At 34.7% G+C, this 20,606-nt stretch overlaps 1 protein-coding gene across 3 annotated transcripts in view; it reads right to left on the minus strand.

Annotated features, from left to right (window-relative positions):
- LOC149534939 (putative histone-arginine methyltransferase CARM1) overlaps positions 1-20,606 on the minus strand; it is a 305,777-nt gene that overhangs the window by 40,277 nt on the left and 244,894 nt on the right. The window contains exon 15 of one of the 3 annotated variants that reach the window (XR_016356983.1): positions 10,296-10,371. The exons of 1 other annotated variant lie outside the window; for it this stretch is intronic. Coding sequence is in view for 1 of the 2 variants with exons in the window: in XM_089804487.1 (XP_089660613.1) it covers positions 20,254-20,448 (195 nt within the window). In the remaining variant the exon portion in view is untranslated. Of the gene's footprint in view, positions 1-10,295; positions 10,372-19,884; positions 20,449-20,606 lie in introns of those variants that run through there. One more of the 3 variants, XM_089804487.1, reaches the window with a different exon arrangement.

Genomic DNA, 20,606 nt, shown 5'->3' on the forward strand with positions numbered 1-20,606 from the left:
ATTTCCGCTCTCCCCCCCCCCCCCCCCCCCCCCCCCGCCCGCCCCCAATGCCCCACTTCCCCAAAATCGCCAAAAAAAATTGTCCTCCCAAAAACTTGGGGGAACATAGGTTAAAACAAAAGTAGCACCCAATTCAACATGAGTTAATCTCGTGCTCTAAGAAATCCACCAAGGTTTGCCCAAGCACACTCCAGCGCATTGTAATAGAGCATTGTAATGTCCCCTTCTCCATAGATAGGCTAACAACATTTATTTTGAGGATGTCAGCCAATCACAAGATTCTATTTGGTTTCGTTGGAGAGATATTTAAGTGGGAACTTCCTATAGTTAAGTCACTTTATTTTATAAAGTTGATTTATAAAGTTACCTTATGACTTAGAGTCACTTCATGACAAAAGTAACTTAAGTGACCAAAACATGAAATTGGTTTTTATCCCACATTGCCTAGTTGTTTGTATTTCCCGTCACATCGAGGTTATAAAAGCAAAGAGCTACATTGGGATTCACACTATGAAAATATGATATTGATCAAAATACAAACAAGTTGCTTAAGGACGAAACCCCTTAAGAGGATTGGAGAAACTAGATGTAGCCCCAGTCTCTCTTGGAGATTACACCAGGTACGAGTTTGGAGAATTCTGATTAATATTCAGTCCCAACATACACACATTAGCAGGAGTCAGAATGCAGTGATAGGTATGTTTGAGTCCCTTTTGATTTTCTGGTGAATACGTATGACCTAGGGGTTTGGTATAGACAAGGAATGTATGAAGAGGTGTAGCAGAAGTAATAAGCTACGTACTTACAGAGCCAAATTGGGACACTCGTGAACAAGACAATGGAGATTATGTCAGGTATCTGTGGAGGTACGATGACCATCTAAGACCAAGCAACATCATTTGCAGTTGGACGCACCCACAACTTTATTCAGCAGTCACGTCTAGACTGAAAGATTAAATGCAGGGATATTAGGAGCTGGCGGAATATATATATCAGACAACATACTGCAGAACGCAAAGCTTTCCACTGATTGGGTGTGCTTTGAATAACTGCCAAAAGGGGATTAAGGGGGAAAGGAGCCACCAACCAGACCCATCCTCTATTAGAAACGGCTCGAGCAAGTAACGCAGAAGCAACAGTGACATTGGTGTACAGGTTGCTTCAGAAGCCTTAGTCATAAATTCATAATAGAGCAGACCAACTGGAGACGGGTGGTCAGCCGCACATACACTGTTACATTCAGGTTCCACTTTCAATTCATGTTTATAAATTTTCACCTAGTTAATACTTAACGTTTGACCCTAAGTGTAGTTGAATGACTTCACCAAATATTTGTCTCTATAAAGTTAATAGCAGATAAACCAAGCATTAGAATTGTGGCATTTTTGGAAGTAGGTTGTGGTACCAGAATTGTTTTCTTCTCAAGCATTCTCTTTACATTGAATTTAGTTGATTTTCTTACTGTTCACGGGAATCAAATTATTAAGCCTTGTCAGCACTGATAACAAACAGCACCACTTAGACCACGTTCAAATCAGTCCTGGATCCAAGGGCAAGTCTAAGCAAATGGGTGCCTTAAAAAATATGAGTTGGTATTAAGCATCACTACCAAATCTGATCTAATTTGGTCAAATATGGTTTACAACAGATTTTTTGGTCCAGTGAGCATTGTCTAATTCAGTCCAGATTTTTCAGCTGATACAAATATGCATCTTTTTATTGTTGTTTCATGAATATTCCAATTTCATGGATATTTTAATCTCTACAAGGACCTGAATATTGCAAACATGGCAACTACGGTATCAAGATGATAGCAAGTTGAGTTGAGGAAAGATGAGATCTGAATAGCATGGTCAAGCCTCCTTGTCTTCTGTTTCTATGATTAATCGCTGGAAGGATTAAGGAATTGTTTATTGGGAAGCAAGAGTGTGAAGATTGTAATCTCAGCTGTAAAGAGGAAGGAGGATTCAATGTTATGATAGGAGATGGTTTTAGTACCTCTCTATTAACTTTTGAATATTCAAAGTAGTGCCTTGATGAATTGCACTATTGTTCCTATAAGAATGAGCATACGATAAGATGCTTGCAAATCCGCTGTGGTTTCTGTGAGCAGTTGCTATCACTGATGGAATTTATTGCTTATGTTTTCGCAGGTCTGGGGCCCCTCCCCTTAAGTATATTTAGCAAACAGTATTTACTTACAATAAGAAATCAAAATGCTATGTTATCAAGTTTTCATAATTTTCAAGCATCTACAACTCCACAAAAGGAAGGAAATGTTGATAATGTTTAAAAGAACAAAAAAATTAATCAAGCAGAATTTTGAAGGTAAAAAGTGTTAAGTTTATAACTACGATATCCTACTGGTCTGAGAGAGTGCAGACCACACCATAATTTCTCCCTTTCCTACCGGTTAAGGCTTTATATACTTAGCAGTTCATGAAATGATATGCGGCGATTCTTGATAAGATATCAATGTTTAAACACTAACATAACTTAACAGATTTGTTAGTTAACATTTAGTTTATCTAGATTGGTTGCCAATTTTAGAAGCATGGTATGGGCCGACCTAGAGAGGGTCATGTCCCTCAGAGGGATATGCACTTTGGTCTTGGTATTAAATAAAGATAGGTATGATTGTAGTTTGACGACACAATAATTACAAGTCTGCTCCCTCGAGCAATAATACTAGTTTGAATATATTGCAGAGATAAATAACATTCAGATCAGAATTAAAGGAAGACAACTCCTAGCTACTTCAGAATATTAAGAAGATCATATTCAGCAACAAAGGATATTATAAAAGTCTGAATTATTTAGTACAAAATTCGCAGAAACTTTACATAGTATCAGAGCCAGCTTGTCAAACCTAGGCTCTGCAAATTAAAGTAATCAAACCTTATATATATCTAGCATCATTCTCCTATCTTCAATGGCATGTATAATCAGACCCAAGGACAGGTTTGATGGGAAAGAACACTTTGATGCCTGGAAATTCAGAATCATGATTATTCTTGAAGAATATGATAAACACATTACTAAATGAATATGAGGTCAACAATACAACTAAAGTTCTCGCACTGAAAAGGCAACTAAACTACATACAAATAAAGAAAGGAGAATCAATGAATTCTTACTTCTTAAGGGTTGCTAGCATAAGAAATGAACTTTCAAATATAGGAACCATCATTAATGACACGGAACTAACACTGATGGCTATAGACGGATTACCAAATTCATGGGAAACTTTCGCACAAGGAGTACGTGCCAAAGATAAACTTCCTGACTTCAACAGACTTAAGTGAGATTGTCTTCAAGAAGAATCCAAAAAGAAATGTAATCTCGGTTACAGCACTTGAAGATGATGGACATAATGTTGCTTTCATGGACGGTGACGTAATAACCTAGGCTAAAAACCCCTCAATTAAGAAAGCAAAATTGATTGGTCAGAGAAAAGGGTATTTGTATGAATTAAATTTAGAACCTAGTGGATCTATTCAAGCTTTAATTCATGAAGCTGCAGACATAGATGAAATATGGCATAGAAGGTTAGGACATCTAAATTTAAAACCTTATCAACTATGGAGAAGATGGTTACTGGTTTACCAAAACTAAATAAAGACCACTCAAGCATATGCAAAGGGTACGCTTTGGGTAAGAACACCAAAAGTCCATTTCATGATAGCACTAAAAAAACCAACAATGTTTTGGAATTAATTCATTTAGATTTATGTGGGCCTATGTTTGCTCCTTCTCTTGGAGAATTCTGGTACTATATTTTGTTCATAGATGACTTCTCTAGGAAAACATGAATTTACTTCTTAAAATGCAAAGAATCAAAAGAAATCCTAAAGAGATTTAAAGAATTCAAAACATTAACTGAAAACCTTATCAGGACATAAAATTAAAACTCTTAGAACTGATAATGGAGGGGAATACACCTCAGATTTGTTTAAAAGATTTTGTAAAGAAATAGGAATTAAGAGGGAGTACACCGTTCCTTATAATTTAGAACAAAATGAAGTAGCAAAAAGAAATAATAGAACAATTATAGAAGCTGTTAGAGCTATGACATTTGATCAAACTCTAGAATACTATCTTTCGGCAAAGGCCTCCTGTACTATTGTCTATATTCAAAACAGAAGCCCTCACTCCTACTTTAGAGATAAAACTCCTGAAGAAGTCTTTATTAAGGTTAAACCCAATATAAGTCATCTTAGGATTTTTGGGTGCCCTATATATATCCATGTTCCAAAAGAAAAGAGAACTAAGTTAGAACCCTCGAGAAGGAAAGGTATTTTTGTAGAGTAGTGAAACATCTAAAGCATATAGGATTTTCACACCTAGACAGAAAAGTATTGAACTTAGTAGGGATGTAATTTTGAAGAAGATCTAGCATTCAAAAGAGCCCTAAGTTCTGAAGAACCCTCTCCTTTACCTAGTTCTGAAAGAAATTCTGAATCTAAGTCTTAGAGGGAGAACATAGAAGAAATTGAAGATGAAATTCAAAATCATAATCTTGGAGAAACTCAAAATTCTAAGAAAACAACACTTTGGGCTATTAAAACAGTCGAGGAAGCACAAGAGTTTATTGCACCTTCTGGAACAGTCAGAGGAAGTAAAGACCCAAAAGATTCTCTAGTTATACAACAAACATGAATGATTTGTCTAAATCAGAACCAACTAATACTTCAGATGCTATTAAGCATACAACTTGGAAAGAAGCTATAACGGAAGAATACCAATCTATTATGTCATGTCCCCTTCTCGATGTTAGTTCTAGGTGACAGAATTAATCTATCTCCACATCCAGATAGATTAATATCAAATTTTCCGCAAGATGCTTTCCAGTCACAATGAGGAATTTAATTTAATTTATTCCAAAACTTTATTAAATGAAGCAAAGCTAAGTCACTTTAATGGTTTTTAAAGTTATTTACTTTATAATAGTTTTAAGTGACTACAAGACGAAAATGTAGTTTAATCCCACATTCTTTGTACTTTGTACTTTCCCTCATTCTGAGACTATATATGCACGTGTTTGCATTGGGAATAACACAGAAGAAATTTATGAGAACAAATCTTCTAAGTTCTGGATGCTTTCATGTCTCTGGTCTAGGCTGTGAGGACGAAAACCCTCCACTTGAAGGCATAAGGAGCTGGACATTACCCCATGCTTCCTTATAAATTTGCAGTTGTTTAGTTTTGGGCAGAATTCGGCAAATAGTGTTGTTTTTCAGGACAAGTAGAAGTAAGTTTTTTGTTCTCTTTCTTCTCTCTGGATGCTTCAATACATTATTTCAGTACAGTCAGTCGAATGGTGCATGACAGTAAGAAGGTCTGAGAAGCAGCATCTAGTGCCAATCTAGATTACGTTCAAGAAGAAATATTTGACATAAGCATTCTCCTCTTAATTTGCGTGGGAAATACTGGGTGTTATTAACAAGGCATTTCAAACGTAGAGGCTTCTCTTTGGTCGTCACCATTGCTGAGGGAATATAGTTACAGGTCGGTGGCATTCTTCCCCATGGAAACTGAGCCAATGATAAACCTCATCCTCCCATAACTGGCGGCATTTTCTACTCACATTTTCAAGCTGGAGACAAGCTGTGGTAAGGGAGTAGAATATTGAATGGTCGGGAACAGATTTATTGGTTAAAGAAAAACAACATTGTGCACAGTCGGCTTGCAACAAAGAATGTAGTTCTATTGAATCTTAAGGTTGTTCAACACACCTAGGGATATGAAGATTACTTTCGAGTTGTTTTGAGACACCAACGTTTCTGGACCAGTATTGTGTTTGAACGCGACCAAAAGCATCAACAATAGCCGTCAAATCCGCAGGTTAAATGTGAAAGGTCGAAATCACCATAACACAGCAATAACAGGATACACGTCTTCCTGAACTATGCTAGCAATCTGTATCTGTTCTTGGGATTGACGACAGCAGCCGTGGAGACCTTAGGCATTCTGGAGACCATTTTTGGTACGTAACTGTGTTTGCAATAATTCCTAACAGAACTCCATTAGCTGTGAATTGAGTTTCGACTCAGGAATTAGAATGAATGGTTCAGGTTCATATTACTAAATGTCATGATTGTATTATTGCCACAAATGACCTTCATTAGATATTAAAAAAATGCTATATCTTTGTATTCGGGCCTGGTTCAGTTTATTAATGAACATACGAGTTGTAGTATCTGTAACTTATAATCACATCTTTGGTGTTTGATTAAGAACTCGGGTTTGAGAATAAACAGTGATTGTGCTGTTGTATATTACTTCATCATGTACCCTGCAGTGATATATAACAGTATCAGGTTTATGTGGTCTGAGTTTTCAAGACAACTGTTTGATATAATTACTTTGAGTTCGAAAACCAGTATTTTGTTTCAAATCCAGTTGAGAGAATTACATTGCATACAAGAGAACTGTTTAATGAAATTTGTTCCTCAGTCTCCTGCAGCATTGGACACTAAAATTTAAGGTTAGATTATTTCATATTATGAAGAATGATGTTTGGGAAATTATTCCTAGACCTAAACAAAAATCTGTTGTTTCTTCCAAGTGGATATATAAAATAAAGCATGCTACTAATGGTAGTATTTAAAAATATAAAGCCAGATTTGTAGCCAAAGGATTCTCTCGGATTGACTATGAAGAAACATTTGATCCTATTGCCAGATACACCTCTGTAAGAGCAGTCCTAGCTGTTGCTACATCAAAGGCATGGAAAGTACACCAGATGGATGTAAAAACAGCATTCCTAAATGGAAAGATTACAAAAGAAATATACATGGAGCAACTTGAAGGATTTGAAATCCATGATCCTAACGTTTTTGTTTCCAGGCTCAAGAAAGCTCTCTATGGGCTTGAGCAAGATCCAAGGGCTTAGTATGAAAAAATTGATAAGTATCTCACCAGCTTAGGATTCTCCAAAAATGAAGCCGATCCAAATTTATATTATAATAGAGATAAAGATGATATGATAATTTGATACTATATGTTGATGATTACTAATAACAGATGATGATCATCTCATAGATCAATGCAACAAAGATCTAATTAGAGAATTCGAGATGAAAGACTTGGGACTCCTTCATTACTTCCTAGGACTAGAAGTACGACAAAATTCAAACAACATTATACTTAATCAACAGAAGTATACATCAGATATTTTGAAGAGATTTGGAATGTGGAATTGCAAGTCTATGTCTTCTCCGATGGAAACTAATCTACATAAACTTAAAGAAGCAGCAACAGAATCACCTTCCATAGATTCTACTCTTTATAGACAGATGATTGGATCCCTTATGTATTTGGTAAATACAAGACCTGATATTTCCTCTGTTGTTAATGCCTTAAGTCAGTTTATGTGTGAGCCAAAGGGGATTCACCTCATTGCAATAAAACATATTATGAGATACAAGGCACTTTTAATTTTGGGCTCAAATATGAGAAAGTTGATTTAGATTTACATGAATTCACTGACTCAGATTGGGGTGGAAGTGTTAAAGACAAAAAAAGTACTTCAAGATGTTGTTTCAGTTTAGGATCATCAATGATATCTTGGATATGCAAAAAATAGTCTTCAATAGCTCAAAGCTCCACAGAAGCCAAATACATTGCACCAGCGATGGCCTCTCAAGAAGCAGTTTGGCTAAAAAAGTTACTTGTGGGATTATTTAGGCAAGCCATGAATCTTACGATTATTCATTGTGATAATCAAAGTTCCATCAAGCTATTGGTGAATCCAGTGTTTCATGACAAATCCAAGCATATCGAAATTCCTTACCATTATGTAAGTGATATGGTAGACAAGAATACTGTAAAATTAGAATAAATTTGCATTACAAATCAAATAGCAAATATACGCACCAAACCTCTATCTAGAGTGAAGATGTTTCAAGAGAAGACTTGGTATGGTTGAATTGTAATCCATTTGTATTCTTTAAATTATTAATAAAGTAATTTTATTTGTCAGGCTATTGACCGTTATGGCCTCCACCATCTGTATTCATTATTTAAGAGGTGATTGTCTCTGAGATAATGAATACTTGTATAAAAGACATTATGAGAAATGACGATCCCTCAGATAATGTATTGAACAGTATAGAACTATTGCTATATCTAGGTGAGTTCAAGATCATTTGTGACTAATGAGCATTTCTATGCCTATTAATCACAACTTGGATAAAGGAAGAATTTATTTGTTAGAGTTTATCCTATTCTTTGGTAGATCTTAACTGAAGATCAAGTTGTGATATAGGATTACCAGTATCTTTGAGTAACAACCTAGATCAATGAAGAATTTAATCATTCTTCAGATTTTATCCTGTGTGTATTGCATTACATGCAATACTGACATCACTAGTATAAGTGATAAGTCATATCACAAGATAGTTATGTGACTCAGTATCATGTGTTCCATGATGCCATTTGCTCAAGAAGATTCAGATAGCTATAGAGTATCAATCTATGCTTATTCATCGTAATTGATGATGCCAAATATGTTATCTCTTAGTATGATTATCAAGTTAACAGGAAGTGTTAAGTTTATAACTGCGATATCATACTGGTCTAAGAGAGTGCAGACCATGCCATAATCTTCTCCCTTTACTACCGGTTAATGCTTTGTATGATTAGCAGTTCATGAAATGATAGGCGGCAATTCTTGATAAGATATGAATGTTTAAACACTAACATAACTTAACAGATTTGTTAGTTAACATTTAGTTTATCTAGATTGGTCACCGATTTCTAGAAGCATGGTATGGGCTGACCTAGAAAGGGTCATGTCCCTTTGAGGGACATGCCCTTTAGTCTTGGTATTAAAGGTAGGTATTATTGTAGTTTGAGGACACACAATTATTACAAGTCTGCTCCGTCAAGCAATAATACTAGTTCGAATATATTGCAGAGATAAATAACATTAAGATCAGACTTAAAGGAAGAAAACTCCTCCCTACTTCAGAATATTAAGAAGATCATATTCAGCAACAAAGTATATTATACAAGTCTGAATTATTTAGTACAGAATTTGCAGAACTTTACAAAAAGATGAACATTATCAATGGCCTCATACCCATGAGACTATTCAACTCCTTTAACAGTTCTAAATGTTTCAAAAATCAAAATTATCAGATTCTTGTGGAGTTCAAGTCCTGAATGAAATTCATGTATTAACTTAATGGGACATTTAAAACTTATTAAAACAAACTTAGTAAGAATTATCTTTACTGTGCCATGTAAAAATTTAGCAAGGTCTTAACACCTGTCTTCAGTATGTGGTTTTGGGTTGATGTCCTCCCAACACAATGGAAATAAACATTCTTAACTCATAACCACAAGTTATCACCTGTTCAAATGTACAGACATCTATTTACCAGCATCACTCTTCGTGCAGTGTCCTCCTTACTTCCAATATATATAAAATATTTTCTGACAACAAACCTGGTCCATATTATATATAGAGTCTAGACAATAGAGGAATTTCATGAATCAGCTGTATGCAGTTTATGTAAGCTGCGATCACGGGCTCGATTTCATCTAAAGCATCATTTCAACTAGCACTCTGAAATGCATGCAGAATTGAGTGTGGGTGAGAACTCTCCATTGCACTCTCCATGGCTATAATATATCTTGGAATTTTATTTAAAAATTAGAATGTCTAAGCCATGGAAAAACGTTAATCTAATACATGCATGTCTAAGCTGTGTAAACATCCCTAAAAACACAATATTGTGGTCCTCTCAATGGCTAGCAATATAGAAGAAACCCCCTACAAAGAGAAGGGACCTATTGAAAAATCTCGTTATTAAATTATAAAAAGTGAACCATCTATCAAATCTAGCCATAAGGTCCACAATACCAAATTAGCAAATTAGCTTTTGAGCATAGTATTCATTTGACATCCAACCGTTACCTAGAGTGAACCCATAATCAAAAGCTATAAATCCGTCGTTAGATTTAATAATAATACACAATGCCCAAAATGCCATCTTATCTTACAACTAACATAAAGCTTCAATACAAAAGAGATAATTTTAATCAACCAACAGTAATTATGATTACAAAATATCAACACTTCATTGGTTGCTTACTAAGCACAAATTATAATATCCATTCTTATTGCTAATAATCCTTCCTACAACAAAATGAATCAGATATACAGCTCCCTAAATATGAATACCATTGCAGCCATAAATCATTTTTTTTTCCTGTGGAAATTGATCATTTACTACTTCATACATATTCCACCTTGAAATATAGCACATCTAGCCTTTCCATCTCACCTCTTGCAGAATTCCCTAGTTTTGTTGCTATAGCCAAACCTTTTTGAACCTCCACACTTCTATTTTATTATGCTTACTGCAAACAACATATAGAGAGAATACTTCAAACTTATCTTCTAGCAGCAAATATCGCTTTGCAAAAAATTATGCTACAGAGCAATAGTGTGGAGTACTATCAATGGCATGATAGTCCGTTCCTACAACACCATGAATAGAGAATAAAATAAAGGTCTTTTCTGTAAAATAGATTTCTCCATTCTTTTAGGCACTCATTTATGTGCATTACTATTTTTCGTCTCTGTCAATTCCATTCCGCACTTTGCAAAGAGAGAAAAATTTATGACATGCAACACAGAAACTATATATCTTTATAAAGCAAAGAAGAAAAAGAAAATTTCCAATGCAGCATCCTACATAGAATGTCAAAGCCTCACATAACAAGTAATAATTCCTTTAAAACCCAAAAAGTAAATCAGCAGTGCTGCCAAAACATTGATTTGTCCGACCAGGATAAGACCAAGGGCCTATTAACTATTAAGAGAGAACGCACACAGCAGGTGAACTTGATTGTGCCTGAATTCTGTGGATAGCACATCTAGAACGGTTATGTGGCTAAAATATCTGGAGCTAGGAGGAACTGATCATCCTGCAGTGCCCAAAAAAACACTTACTCAACTTGGCTGACTGTGTAAAATAGTATACTCTTCATATTGCTTTGTTCTATGTTGGCTCAATGACCCATCTTACCTTAAGTTGAAGCATGCCCTATTCTATTTGTCATTACTAATTAAATTTGAAGTACCATACAGAAAAGACTTATTAATTCAATCTTTCACCGCCACTTATGTCCTCTTCCTCATTGTCAATTGATATTTTAAGCATCAATTCACCCAGAAATCTCCAAGGGACTCAAGTGATTCCACCACAAAGAAAAACATCGATACACAGCTACCATCAACTATGCCTAGACCTCTTACAAGCTCAATGATGATACAAATGCAAAATTGAGATGACTAGGTGTAGGGTTCCTGATGTGAATGGTGGCGATTCCCTAGCTATTTCCCTCTTGGGTTATATTCATACCTAGTTGACTCAGTTTACTTAGGTCATTTGCACTTTACTATTTCAGTGAAAATGTGCACACATGACTCTATCTCATATTATTCCACATTAACTGTATGTTTGATTCTTTTGGTGGTGCATCATATCCTAAAATTTAGAACGGTCAAAATACGATTGAAATAAATTTCAATTGAAATTTATTTATATTGTCAGCAATCCACTTTAATGACTTATCAATGAGGATGAACAAATGTCTATTGAACATCAATCACAACCCTATCAATGCAGTAGAAGGGTCACCACTCATGAGACACTACCTATATGTCATGACAAATAATAATGCTACAAAGACCTCCTGCATAGCAATTGAATCCAATAAATATGTCAAACATGATAATACAAGCATGTAGTAATATGAAGGAGACCTATCATTAATCAGTGCGAGGGATATTATTAGTGGCATCCGACAAAGGATATGGAAATGTATGATATGCAGTAGATAATCATTTTCTTTGTTGAAAAGCTTACAAGTCATAGAAAACAACATTGACACGGATCTTTCATAATCGGTCAAAGCCGTTATGGATAGCAGAAGTAACCATGGGAATTGAAACATCATTAATCTATGCTAAAACAACAAATTGAAAGGGTACATAATACATGGGAAAAGGCAGACAAATGGAGTGTGCTGACTGTTTCAAGAAAGCGTCGAAATAGAAAATTATATCATGTATCAACAACCTGGTCATCAATGACAAAGAAAAATATAAGAATCAATCATAGAACACCACACACATCTCCAAAAAGATGATTACCAAAATATACAGACATCAACAGGTTTGCTACAATTATTAGCATGCATTATATATACAGATCAGGCGGCATATATTTTCCATTGCATAAAGCCTATGGTATTTCCGAGCTGGTAATCAATAATCCGTGATTAATTATATAATTGGTCGATAATTGTTAACAATTATGATGGGTGAGAACTCTCCATTGCACCCTTTCATATTTCAAAGCACATTTTAGGCAAGCTGATTGGTTCACCAAAGAGTGAAGAATGAATATTTTATAGAACTTATATTTTCCCTTTGTGAAAATGCTTGGTTATAGAGCAAAGAAGGTTGTGATAGCAACCGTTGTGCCAGTCATTCATTTATATATCAGAGACTGCATGTAATTGAGGAGCATAATTAATTATCGATATATCAAAGACGGCTCATTAATCAGAGTGCAGGACTGTCAAATCAGCACTAAATGTCACAAAATGCAGATCACAGAAAATCAGTCATATTTCGGGGGCCATAACTTTTATTCTAACCATTGGATTTGTCTGAATTTTGGATCTGTTTTAACCGACCTAATTATCTGAATCCTCTCCAAACGGTTTTGTCAGATCTATTATGGATCAAAAGTTATGATCATTTCTGTGAACTATCAAAACTGTCATGACAATTATGAAAAGATGACAGCATTTCATCACCAATAAATACCACATGTCAAAGTCTTCTCATAAACATTATAAAATGGTATCCATAAAGTATTACTTATAATGTTTATAAAGACTTTATGTTATACAAAGAAATGAATAGAGGAAAGTGACCGTGAACAATGATCAAAGGAAAGGAGATTTAATTTATGATAATTTCCAAAAATCAGTTGCCCAAACTGAATTGAAACTGACATGGGAAAAGATAAATATGCCAGCTGAAGATAGAATTGGGGTTCTGACTTTCAGATCCTTTCTTCCCCACGACTTTGTGCCAGAGAAGAGAGAGCTATTTTTCAGATTTGTTGTGCCCCTGAGTTCCACTGTTTGGGCAGATCGTGTGCTGCCTGAGAGGAGGAATTTTGACTGTATGAAGGGGGCAGTTTTTTATTGTAATCAGAGATGCCTACTTTTATTTTAGTTTTCTTTTCTAGTTTCCTGAAAATAATTTGATCAGCAATAGTATTCAGAAATAGTATTGTTTTTGAGTTGAATAAAGGTTCTATCATTTTGAAGATTGTGGGCTTCAGATTGTTCTCATTCTTGGTTTAGGTGTGAATCAAGGCTGAATAATGGAATCAAATTCTACTACTGTATTCATTTATTGCAGGTTCTGTTCCTGTTTGTCTAATCTTTCTATTTCTTTTAGAATGCATATGTCTGTGAAGATGCATGCTTCCATTGTTGTATGCTGAATCTTTCCTTTCTATTCCAGTTGTAATAATTTGCTCCCTATCCAAGAATAGCGCAGGTAGCCTTCGCTTTCAGGTTAAAATCTTTCTTAAATCTTATTCATTGTAAATCTAATCGGGGAGCTGTACCATGTAAAATTCAAAGGTCACTTGCATAATTCAATGGCAAAGCGACCCAACTGTTGGTATCTTTGTGTGTCTTCATTTTTGGGCAAATAAGAGTTATTTTGATGGTTTATTGTGTGAAGACAAATCTGTTCACCAACAAGGCTCCAATTCTAAGAGCTTTTATAATGGCTTCTTAGTTCAATTTTGCTATCTAGCCTCACATATTAGTGAATATTGTTTCTCAGTTAAGTTGCCTTGTACCAAGGAGATTGGTTGCGCTAACCCTATCACAGTCACAATATGATGTATCTAGGCCAATGAATTGGACTTTTCAATTTTTGATGTAGGCTAGAAATATTGTAAAGCTTTTCAGAATTTTCTGGGTGCACTTACTAGTCCCCCACAGATTATACCAGGTTGAGAGACACCAACCTCCCTTCAAACAAATGTATCATAACTTAATTCCAACGCAGGTTAAGACCATTTTGAAAGTTTTAACTGAGTAATCTTCAACAACACTGGCTTCACACATATCATTCACTTGTCTTGTCCAACTACAACCATGCATTCCAAAAATAAGGTATTTTGTCTGCATTTATCTCAGGGAATCACAATTTATCAGTTTATGTGCATGAACTGTGCTCTGCAGCAAATAAAGTCCTCATGAATTGGAGTGGTTGTAGCCTGTCACAAGGTTCAAATTCAAATTTGAGTTCGTCGGTCATTAAATTTTGAAGAAATTTGGCATGGGTACAAATTCAGAAAAAAATCGAGATTAAATTTAAATTATATAAATTTATTTATTTTGAAATATAAGTAATATATTTACAAAATTGTCAAAATAGTTTGTGTGCTAAATAATTAAACTAAATAACTTAATATTATGTTAAAACAGAATAATATTATTATAAATAACAATATTATAATAAATAATATAAAATTTGGATGAAGTTCAAAAAGGGTAAAAAATCGCTGAAATTCGAACTTTTGGCATTTTCTGTGACTTAGGTTGTAGCAACAAGAATAGTAATATATTATCAATTGCCAATAGAGATAGAAATGTCAATAATCATGCTCAATACAAAACCTAGTTCGCACTGGAAAGTTAAGTGTTCGGAACCCTTCATTCCGAGCATGTGACAATTCAGATTCTGCTTAACACAACTGCCCAATCACGATAAAACCTCCAATTCGAACACACAGATGAAGCAACATTTGTACCAACTTCAAATTTTGATCTTACCCATCAATTTCAACTCAACTGTGTGCGTGTGGTAGATTCCCGGGTGCAAAAAGGAAGTTATCCCAACCTGTCGAATCTCCTACGATTGGCAGCTTCAAAATCATATTTTTTTCACTAGACTCCCATGGTCTATGTTCAAATAATTGTTGTGTTTGTTGCTCTGAGATATAGATTGTGTCTTTGACTGGGACTACATCACGTATTATCTGCTAACAGGGATTTTCGTCCCAAATCCTCAATAGAAAATCAGAAACTCACTAACAACCTCTGCAAATACTTTTTTTTTTTTTTGCTTCAATGCATACATCCGCAGATCCAGCATTTCAGTAACAGCATAAGTAGATGTTGCAGTCTGCTGATTCAGTAGTTCCTGAGTTTGATTCTGCATGTCAATTATGAGCCCTACTATTCTAAGGGTCAGTTAGTTTGAAAGAAACGTCACGAGTCCTCTTTTCTCAATAATTTCAAGTGGTTCCCCACTACCCCTACTATTGATAAGGGGAAAGGCCATAGTAGGGGAATCGGGTGGGAGGGAATTATATACCGATATACCCTGACAATATTCTCATTCACATGAAGCTAGCCTGTATACCACCCTGCGTAAAGAGTTTTCTTTACTGTTCAATCCTGAAGATTCTGACTATTAAAAAAGCCTCAATTTCCTACTTCTGTCATGCTTTGTAATTGTCTGAATCTCAGAATAGATTCAGACAACAAATGCTTTTTGATAAGCCCAAAGAAATGGATGTTTACAACACTTCCATCAATGTGCATCCATCAAAATGTTCCATTCACAACATAGATAGAATGTCCAGGGTAAGTCTTCTTGCATTTGACTAAGACTGTAGCCCAAAGTTATGAAGCGGTTTTCTCAGATATGACAGGTTCCTTTATCTGGCAAAGCAGTCGTGAATCTTCTACTCACCAACAATTTTGTTGTGACAACTTAAAATGCATTACCAACTTCCAATGAAGAAATTGGACGAAAGTTCGAAAAAAATAATCACTTGCTCAGAATCGAAAATCATTAGCAAATATTCCCGGAAACATACACCAACTGGGCAAGAAGTTTTACCAACGGCTCTTGTAATGTATGCGATATAATTCCTGAAGACTCTATGCTGCTTCCGTTACAAATATTAATCTTGCCCCTACAAATCCTCCGTGCCTTGAATACCACTTTTGTATTGAACTTGCTCAATAACTTTGCACATCAATGTGACTATAGCCCAGCGATTGGAAAATGAGCTTTCACGACAAAGATGAATATTGTGAAATACTCCTCAGAAAACAACTCAATGGCCTATATTAGCTGTTACAGAATTAGTCTTGAACAGTAATATGAAATGTTTCCTTGAATACTAGAAGCAATTTCCATTCTCTATTCTTGCCAACAGATCATGTCTGAACCAATCATCCTCTACAACAAAAATGCACTCTTGCTACATCCAATAAGGAAAACCTAAATTAAAACCTTAAGTTTTTGGGCATCACTTGGGTTACTCCACGACAAATATTAAGCAGAGCATGTTGTTACCCATATAAGAATGCTCTCAAAAACTCGAACTGGGCCACAATTACGATATCTCTCCACGTTACTTCAGCGATAATTATTATATTTCCTTCCCATGCTTTTACCAGATTTTGTAGTCTTTGACGTCAACCACAGCAATAGAACTCATGACAATTTTTATATATCCATTCTTTCGATAATCGCAAATAAGCTCAAAAGTTAGTTGTCAAATGTTTTTCATCTTTCCATTATCAAAATGAGTTTTGGCGAAAATCTCTAAAAAATTCTTACGATACTTAAAGAATTAATTTTTTAAACTTTTCAATTCAATGCCATCAATAGTTGTCGTTCAACCTTATGCTTGCAATCCCACGACACTTACAAAACAATTTCCACGGCGAACTGAATATCCCCAATGGATATTTGCCTGATTTTATCTCAAAATAATTTTCAGAACATAAACAGATGAATGATGCAATGTAAACCAACAATATGACTAGTAGATTCTCATAAAATACCTCAAAATACATTATTGCATTATACATCAGCAATACAATAACCAAATGTGAAATCCAATCTTAAATACAGAAATACAGTAAGATTGGAAATATAGGAAAGAACCTGTAAGCACATGTGAGACACTTGGTGTGACGTCTCCATGGACACTAGGGCTGCATCCATTGTCTACCAGCACGAGGGTTTCCACCCTCAACCTGGATGAAAGCTGAAGCTTTCCAATTAACTCTCCAAGAGAGAAACTAAAATCTAAATCATAAACCAATCATGTCCAAAATGAATGAGACTCCTTCTTTTAGTGCTCAATCGTGACTCTTCATATTCCCTTTGTGTCTTTCATCTTATTGCCCCCTTGTCACCTTTTCCCCTTATTAATTACAAGACACTTTTAAAATAGTTTTAGTTTAACTCCAAAGTCATTTTTAATTATTTTATTAATTGGGCTGGTAATTTTTTAATGATCCCAAAAAGGGACACTACATAATCTGATTGAGATTTCAAGCTAATTATTTGAGCATCTTTCTTGGTAAAAAATTTAGTTGTTTGGCTGCTTGATGCAATCAATGAACTTTGGCAATGATATTCAAAGTATTCAGAGTACACAACTAAATAAATGAGTGCAGAACAAACATTTAGAATAACAAGATCTGGTCTCTTAGATGGCACTTATATTCAGCATTTGAAGTTGTTATTAATAAGAAAAGGATTTACATTTATTCCTTCTACTCCAATAGGATGGTCTTTTATACAACCTAGTAATGTTGTAGTTCTTCTACAGGAATCTGTGCTGACATTGAAGCATTTATTGCCAAACCAGCTATATGATGCACCAAACAGAGTCAGAAGTGCAATATGATCAAGCTTATGCAACCTTATACCTTCAACCACAACAATTATGTTTTCCCATATTCAATACCATATTGCGCAAAGCTCGTTCTATGTTCATTCACAACTACAATGGTAATGCCTGCAATAGCTAATAGAAGAATTCACACCGAAAAGATTTACGCAGCAGGTGTTGCTAGGAACAACTAATGCATAGTTGTTGCCTGGAGAATATGGAATGTGGCATCGTTGTTTCAATTCCTGCTATCACATAACTTCATGATGGCTGTTGACTTCCTGCGAGTGCTGTGAATCCATGGTTCTGTAATAATCCATAACTGTGGATAGACTCATTCTATTTCCTCACCAATAACAGAAATCTCAAACAACCATGACACTTCCAGAAATAATAATACCAAAGCAAAGCTCGAACAAATAGAAAGGCATCTTAAATATTTGATTCTCCCAAATATTTCAGTATAACTTTAGACACGACAATGTCTTGCAATGCAATGTCTAGTATAAATTAAAATTCTGAAAATATGTGAAAAATATTTATTTTAAAGTCTAAAATTAAAGTTTGGGATAAATCAAAACTTAAAATTATATGTCCACCACTGTAAAAGTTTCCATCGGCCTTATTCATGAATACCAACCCAAATGCAGAAAAGTATTGATATAATTTCAACCGGCTCAACAAAAAGATAAATTAATATCTACTAAAAGAAAAACTACATCGTCCCCTCACATATATATTATTAAATCATATGAAGTCAGTACACAAATATTTCTAGAATTACAATAATAAATTATCTCATGCCAGTGAAAGGAAACAAAACCTATAAATAGATAATCAGGAAACAATTTCATTCTGCAGCCAAGATAACTTCACAAAATCTTCATCCTATTAATCAACAGAGAAGCCTTAGTGACTCCTCCAAGATCATCTAGGGCAAATAGTTGCACTGCTGAAAATTATCACTTCCAAGGCATCCATTCCTAAGAACAAATTTGAGAAGACTTCTCAAATTGTAATGTCCCCAATTTTAGCAAGTTCATGCAATTGGCTTGGTCAATTCACCATTGTGACCCTTGTGAGCTTATAGCTTGAGGATCTTTGTTTGGGTTTATAGGGTTTTTAGCAACCTATGATGTGTTTTGGCTCCATTTGAGGCACTTCCTACTTATAGTAAGTCAATCTATTGGTTCCGCTGAGCTCAGTTGAGTTAGAGGTGTTGGGTTTGTTGGTTCCCAAAACCACAGATTGGAATCCTACAAGTTTTGCCTGCTCGATGCTAGGATACCCAATTGGTTAAGGCCAACCTAACGGGATTGATCGATGTGAGCCAAATCCCCTGCGCTTCCAGCTTTGAAAAACTGAGGCGGGTGTACCTAATCCTGGACAACAACCTTATATCCAAGATGCTTACAGCAGATCGGTTAAAACATGAATACAATGAAAGTTTTCCTAATCGCAAGAAATATAGAAAACTTCAAATTTGTGACTTACAAATTAAGAATAATAAAAGAATATATGAGAGTTTTTCAAATAAAAGTGATTATTATAGATGATTGCAACAAATGAATATATTATTTTCTCAATGGAAAGAAATGAAACAATTCCCAACATATGGATTATGAATTAAGAATAATAGACCAGTGCTTAATTAAATGGGCAATGAAAGTCAATATTATAAGTTGACACGTACAACTATATAAAATCTAATATATTTAAATTATAAATAATTTTAACAAGTCAGACGCAACGAACCAATTATATAAATGCAATTTTAAACCAGTCTAGGATGCACTTTAACTCCTGCGGCGACAAACTAGACATAATATATAGGGAAACAATTAAATATTTCACAATATCTATGTTTATCAAATATAAAATACAATAATAACCTAGTCCACTTATCCGAATATTAAAATATTTATAGAAATTAATAAAAAACATTTATAAAGGTCACAACTTAATAATAATTTAAAACTCTAATGCAAATAAATTAAATAGATATTTCTTACTGATCCAGAAATAAAATTGTACTGAAGACACTCCTTACAGATGATCCATCCAATACAATTAGACTATAGAATTGCACAAGAATTCATTCGATAATCCACCATCCAAAGGCTTAGTTCAAAAAATCATTTCCTTGCAAATGAAAATAATAATATATCATAAGTGCATAAGATATGTATAAATTTTATGGGAATATGAATCGTCCTTTGTTTTGATTTTTACATCTTAAATTTATAATACACGGAAAGGCATACCTCAACCATCATACCTCTTAATAAAAGAAAATAATCTTACATTATTAAACTAAATCTTCAAAATTCTTATAAATCATCAGCTCTTTATGATAAATTGACTTCGATTAGGGTAATGTAACACCAGATTAATTTTTAATATGGTTTGTATCATAATCAACGGTTCAATTTTTTCTTCAATATATTTCTTCATATACGTGTTCTTTGCATCTCCCACTTGAATGTGCAATTCATATGTTTAAATTTCTTTGGTCTTCATTTTCCACGTACACGCTTCTGACTGTTGACATCTTACGGCTGTAAAACCATCCACGGGTGAAAACGGTGATACAAACTCCCAATTTCCTCGGTTTGTCACGCTTTTCCTCTAAGATTATCCAATCTATCAAAACGCAATGGTGACTCCTCACGCATATTCCACAAACCTACAACAAATACAAAACACAATAAGATTTTGACTATCAAGTAAGAATAAACGAGTGATATTGAATGGTTCAAATTCATTCCATAGCAATAACTATCAAAAGTTGTATGATGCTTGATGCTTCTTTTACTCAATATGGAGACCTCTGTTTCAATATCT

The sequence above is a fragment of the Cupressus sempervirens genome, chromosome 10 (assembly GCF_028749045.1).
Source record: "Cupressus sempervirens isolate cs-2001-9-10 chromosome 10, ASM2874904v1, whole genome shotgun sequence".
Classification (NCBI taxonomy): Eukaryota; Viridiplantae; Streptophyta; class Pinopsida; order Cupressales; family Cupressaceae; genus Cupressus; species Cupressus sempervirens.